The sequence below is a fragment of the Hyperoodon ampullatus genome (assembly GCF_949752795.1).
Source record: "Hyperoodon ampullatus genome assembly, chromosome: 3".
Taxonomy (NCBI): domain Eukaryota; kingdom Metazoa; phylum Chordata; class Mammalia; order Artiodactyla; family Ziphiidae; genus Hyperoodon; species Hyperoodon ampullatus.
Genome location: NC_136916.1, coordinates 153,362,707 through 153,369,474, shown reverse-complemented (window position 1 = coordinate 153,369,474; position 6,768 = coordinate 153,362,707). Strand labels below are relative to the sequence as shown.

Below are 6,768 nucleotides of genomic sequence, written 5' to 3'. Positions count from 1 at the left end.
ATGTGGTCCTCTGAGATTCTGAAATACCCAGGTGTCTCCTCTCAAGGCTGGTTCCTTGGACTCGTCCACCGCTCCTTTTCTCTTTTGCACTTTGTTGCTCTTTCTTACATCCTTTCCTTCAGAGAATTTATCCACTGACAGTTTTAACAGGTAGCTATACAAGGATGATTGCTAAACTCTACATCCAGCTCTGACTTCTCCCTGGCTTTTGAGAAGACTTTTCTGAATTTAATGTTCAGCCATCATGTCAAATTTGACTTCTAAAATACTATCCAGGAAGCACAGAGACTCCCAAACAGGATCAACCCAAAGGAGATCACACGAAGACACACTGTAATTAAAATGGCAAAAATTAAAGATAGAGAATGTTAAAAGCCGCAAGGAAAAAGCAACAAGTTACATACAAAGGAACTCCCATAACACTATCAGCTGACTTTTCAGCAGAAACTTGGCAGGCCAGAAGGGAGTGGCATGATATACCTACAACCAAGAATACTCTACCTGGCAAGGCTTTCGTTTAGATATGATAGAGAGATCAAAAGTTTTACGAGCAAGCACCACCAAAGAGTTCAGCACCACCAAGCCAGCTTTATAAGAAATGTTAAAGGGACTTCTCTAAGGGAAAAAGAAAAGACCACTAATAGAAACATGAAAATTATGAAAGGAAAAATCTCATTGGTAAAGACAAATATACAGTAAAGGTAGTAAATCAGCCATGTATAAAGCTAGTAGGAAGGATAAAAGACAAATGTATGTAGTAAAATCATCCATAGCCACAATAAGTTGTTAAGGGATACACAAAACAAAAAGATGTCTGACATGATGTAAAAAACAGTAGATGTGAGGGGAGGGGCGGTAAAAATGCAGAGTTGATAAAATGTGTTTGAACTTCAGAGACCAGCAAATTAATCATTCATATATATATATATGGCTATGTACAGTGTGGGGAATAAAGTAAATAACCATGTAATACCTTTGTATGGTGACATAACTAGACTTATCATGGTGGTCATTTTGAAATGTAAAGAAATACCAAATCACTATTTTGTGTAACAGGAACAAACAAACTCATAGAAAAAGAGATCAGATTTGTGGTTACCAGAGGCAGGGAGGGGGAATTAGATGAAGGTGGTCAAAAGGTACACACTTCCAGTTACAAGATACATAAGTACTAGGGATGTAATGTACAACTTGATAATACAATGAACACTGCTGTGTGTTACGTATGAAAGATGTTAAGAGAGTAAATCCTAAGAGTTCTCATCACAAAGAATTTTTAAAAAATATTTCTTTAATTTTGTATCTATATGAGATGATAAATATTCCCTAAACATATTATGATAACCATTTCCTGATGTAAGTAATTCAGCAATTCTACGTCTTGGTATTTACCCAGAAGAACTGAAAGCAGGGTCTTGAGCAGATATTTGTACATCCATGTTCACAGCAGCATTATTCACATAGCCGAAAGGTGAAAGCAACCCAAGTATCCATCGATGGATGACTAGATAAACAAAATGTGGTATACACATACAATGGAATATTATTTAGTCTTTAAAAAGGAAGGAATTCTGACACATGCTACAACACAAAAGATCCTTGAGGACATTATGCTGAGTTAAACAAGCCAGTCACAAAATGACAAATACTGTATGATTCCACTTACGTGCAGTCTCTAGAGTAGACAAATTCATAGACACAGAAAGCAGAATGGTGGTTGCCAGGGAGTGGGGGAGGGGAAACAGGGAGTTAGCGTTCAATGGATACAGAGTTTCAGTTGTGCAAGTTAAAAAAAGTTCTAAAGATGGATGGTGGTGATGGTTGTACAATGATGTGAATGTCCTTAATCCACTGTACACTTAAAAATGGTTAAAATGGTAAATTTTGTGTTATGTGTCTTTTGTCACAATTAAAAAGGAGATATTGAACAATAATATATATTGATCTATCTCTTATTCTGCTTCAGGCACTATATGAAGTATTGATATTTACTGCATACATTGTCTTATGTAACCCTGTATCTGTATACATGCTAGGAAGGGTGGAAAGCAGGGGGAAATCTATTGTTTTTGTCTGCCTAGCATCCCTTCCCATCTGCTTATGGTTTTAGCTCCTTTCACTTCCTCTGGGAAAACTATAACCCTACCTCCTCTATTCCAATCAGGTGATTACGGCCAGACTACAGATGTTCCTCCTATACCCTTTCCATCACAAAAGCTGGCAGATGACCCAGAATTGGCCAAAGTCCCATCCCCTTACCTGCAGCAATTGCCTTAAGAGGTGGTCATGTCATCCAAGCCAAGCCAATCACAGCCCTTCCTTAGGATGTATATATACTAACATAGAAGAGTCCTCTTTACCCTGTGGTCATTAAACTGCAAAGAATAAGGTTGGAGCTGTTGCTCAAATTACCCTCCATCTTACCTTGCTACATGGAAGAAACCATGTAAAGAAGAAAGAGGGAGGTTAATGAAGCTGTGAAGAGAAATGAAGAGAGATGAAAAAAGTTGGAGAGAAAGAAGAGGCAGAGAGGGACGGAGAGAAAGAAAGACCTGACCACCTTAAAAAACTGTTCCTATTTGTATTTTTAAAAAGTAATCTGGGGGACTTCCCTGGTGGCACAGTGGTTAAGACTCTAGGCTCCCAATGCAGTGGGCCCGGGTTCCATCCCTGGCCAAGGAACTAGATCCCACATGCATGCCACAACTATGAGTTCGCATGCCACAACTAAGGAGCCAGCAAGCCACAACTAAGGAGCCCACCTGCCGCAACTAAGACCTGGCACAACCAAAAAAAAAAAAAAAACTAATCTCTGCACAAATTAAAAAAAAAAAGAAAATCAAACAATACAGACAGGTGTACAGTTAAAAATGTCTCTTCTACCCTAGACTCTTTGCTATGTTACTGCTGTGTGTATCTGTATCCGTCTCAGAATAGTCTTTGCACATACAAGCAAACATACACTAAACATATATTCCTTCTCCCCTTTTTACACAGATGGGAGTATAATCTACAGTGGAATTAAAAAAAAATCTTTCACTTGACAATATATTTCAAAAATTGTTCCATACCAACATAAGCATTTACTTCAGGAGAACACTTCAGGTAATCCATAAAAATATTATTCAAATTCCAAGACACCTTTTTAGCGTGGGTCATCTTGTGAGGTCCTCCCATGTCTCACCCTCTAATTCCACACCTTTTTGTAAGGAAAACTGAAATGGACCCTAGAACCTGTCTGTCATCTTGTTATCGTGCAACCAGGAGATAACAGGAAACAGCTTCTTCCTCTCTTAAAACAAAGGGCCACCCAAGGGGGAGTTCCAGCAAAGCAGGAGCCAAATTATTGGAGCTTAATATTTGGAGATGTTATTACAAGTGATAGCTCTTAGAGTGCTCTGAAAGGTAAAGGGAGAGTTTAACCTCACGTTAGCATCATTTTAGAGACCAAAAAGAGGGCTGTAGGTGAAAAGAAGTTTGACCTTAGGCGGGAATAATGACAGCTTTGCCACATAGACTCTGATGGTTAGACAAACATGAGACAATCAAGCTGACAATGCTACTAAATTTAGAGGCTAAAGCTATTGGAAACTCAGTGTACTTTCTGAGGAATCAGATGTCAACTCACTATCACCACAAAGCAGATGTCCTCTGGATCCTTTGAACTAAAGCTTGAGTTTAACTATCATCTATCCTTCTCTTGTAAAGATCTTCCTATTAGTTCTCGAAAGGCTCCTGAATATGTCTGTTACTTTACATTTATCTTCTAAACTAATCCATACAGCCCACTAATCATTTTTATTACTTTTCACTGGGTTTTCTAAAGTGTATCATCTCTCTGGGTATTATGGTTCATTGCATGCCCATTTCTAAGCTACTGTCTTGTATCCCTCTTTTTGTCTATTAACAATAAAAGAATGATGAGAGTAGTTTCTCGACCTTTTATGACTTATGCTCCATCAGCCAGATGGAGATTTTGTTCCATTTTACTTTCTTCAGTTTGTTTTATGAAGGCTGTAAATTTCTTATCACTCTCCATACATAATTATATTACAGTTTGACTATGCTTTTTTTAAACTTATGGTAACTCTCCTCCTCTTTTCCCTCTTGGTATGCACCGCTGGTTGAGAATCACTGTATTAGACACAGACTTAAGGATCCATTGTACCATTTCTCTTCAATCTAGTCCATAAAATGCCATTTTTCACTCCCAGAAAAACTTGTCCTAAATGTCAAAAATTTCTATCTGCCAGATGAGAACAACCTTAGCTTCACAGAATAGTAGTATGGCCTACAGATTATATCAGTCAGAGTGCTCATGTATTTGATGAAGTTGAATCTACTTTACCACGTAAAAACTGCCAATTTGTCCATCTCTTAATTTTTTATTTTTACTTTATTAAAAAAAAACTAGGGTGGTAGGCAGCCTTTAAGATGGTCTGTGATTCCTGCCTCCTGATACTCATGCCCTTATGTAATCTCCCCACCCCGAGTATAGGCCAGACTTACTGACTCTCTTCTTACAAAGAGAATATAGCAAAAGTTATGGGATGTCACTTCCAAGGTTAAATTGTACAAAGACTGTGGCTTCTGCCTTGGGTGCTCTCTTGTTCTCTCATGTATTGCTTGTTCAGGGGAGGCCAGCTGCCATGTTGTGAGTCAGTTGTATTAGTTTGCCCAGGCTGCATAATACCACGGAATGGTTGGCTTAAACAACAGAAATTTATTTTCTCACAGTTCAGGAGGCTGGAAGTCCAAGATCAAAGTGTAGGCAAGTTTGGTTTCTTCTGAGGCCCCTCTCCTTGGCTTGCAGATGCCCATCTTCTTCTTGTGTCCTCACAGTGTCTTTCCTCTGAGTGAATCCCTGACGCCTCTCTGCGTGTCCAAATTTCCTCTTCTTCTAAGGACACCAGTCAGACTGGATTAGGGCTCACCCTAACAGCCTCCTTTTAACTTAATCACCCCTTTAAAGGTCCTATCTCCAAATACAGTCACATTCTGAAGTACTGGGGGGTTAAAATTTCACATATGAACCGGTGGTAGGGGGCATATCTCAGTTCATAAAGAGGCCCTTTGGAGAGGACTGAGTGGAAAGAGGCCTGCCAATAACCATGTGAGTGAGCTTGGAAGCAGATCCCCCAGTTGGGCCTTCAGATGAGATCACAGCTCCCAGCTGACAGCCTGATACAACCTCACGAGAGACCTTAAGCCAGAGGTCCTCAGCTAAGCTAGAATGCCTGACTCATAGAAATCGTGAGATAATAAATGTTTGTTGTTTGAAGCCATAATTTTGGGGTAAAATTTGTTATGCAGCAATAGATAATGAATATAACCAATAACTTCATGTATCAACAAAGAAAAACCTGTCTTAGCTGGAATGCTTGGGCAAAGAATATTGAGGCTACTTGAACTTCTTTGTTAATTGGGGTTAAGGCCCAATTTTTCTTTGCTTCATACCTTGCAGCAAATGAATCAGTGTACTTTTCTGCCCCAAATTATGTCTTTGATGACTGAAGATTGAAACTGTTCTAGGTGTTGCTTGATAGAAACAAACAAACAACAACAACAACAACATTTTCACATGCAGTATCTCATCTAGTTTTCACAGCAACTCCATGAAGAAGACATAGCAGTTACAGTATTTTAATTCAGGTGCCAAGCAAAGCACCTGACACATGGTAGGCATTAAAAAAATACTTCTATATGAATGTGTTTTCATTTTACAGATGACTATACTGAGCCTGCAGAAGTTAACTAACTTGTTCAAGATTGCACAGTTCCTAAGTGGCAAGCATGGTAATAGAACCCAAGTCCAGGATTTTTTCCTATTGTACCATGTCACCTGATATGTTTGCTATTTGCATCTTTCTTCCTTGAAGTTATGGGTAAAAACATTTTTAAAAATATAATAAAAGTTACAGTTAACTGATACTTTATTTTACATTTTTCCCCCTTTAGGGGCTGTGATAGATGAATGAAAAGTACTTATAAGCAAATAGCTACATTCTGAAAATGATCAATTCATAAGGTATGGGCACATACACCCTAGTAGTTTGTTACTGAGTCAATTCTGGAAGATTTGTATTTACATCTCCTTATCTTTTTAAAGTCAACAAGTAGTGGATTTAACATCTTAAGCTTATTAAAGATAGGTACTCTATTATATGCCTCTTCTTTTCCCCACACGGGTTTCTGGGTGAATCAAAGAACACAGCCCTTGAACAACAGGAGAAAGCTGATTACAAAAATGGCATGAAGTTTCATGAAGTTTCTTCTCTTCCTCTCAGAAGTCCGAGGAACAGAAAGAAGCATAGACACAGTTATTAAAATACCCAAAAGTTACAGGATGTGAACACTGCACAGTTAATCTAACATTGTCCAGAGACTTATTTAGTGAATGTTAAATCTTATAACAGCAATAGAAACTGATCTTTTATCCCACATTCACTTACTGAATACTTATTAAATGCCCAGCACTATGAAAAGCACTGGTGATATAGAGGTGAATGACATAATTCTTAATCCTTCTGGGAGTTTATAACCCAGTGGTAGAGGTCAATAAGTGAAATATAATAATATATTTTAGAAAATTCTGTTACAGAGGAAGGCAAAGGGTATTACAGGAGTTGATGGTAAGAGGGGGAAGTGGGTACTGTGGTCGGTGAAGGACTTTGGAAGAGACGACAAGATCTGGAAATGGAAGCACGGCCGGAGTTAGCCAAGGGGAGGTGGGACTTCTACAAAGAGGAAACATCTTGTGCAAAGGCA

General features: G+C 38.6%; 1 protein-coding gene across 1 annotated transcript in view; it reads right to left on the bottom strand.

Moving 5' to 3' along the window:
• Nucleotides 1-4,760: 4,760 nt before the first annotated feature.
• The window catches only part of TTLL5 (tubulin tyrosine ligase like 5), a gene marked incomplete at both ends in the record, with an annotated part of 288,021 nt that continues 286,013 nt past the window's right edge, over nt 4,761-6,768 (bottom strand). Inside the window, one exon of the mRNA XM_079699035.1 lies at nt 4,761-4,900. Within this exon, the coding sequence (XP_079555161.1) occupies nt 4,761-4,900 (140 nt within the window). The remainder of the gene's footprint in view (nt 4,901-6,768) is intronic.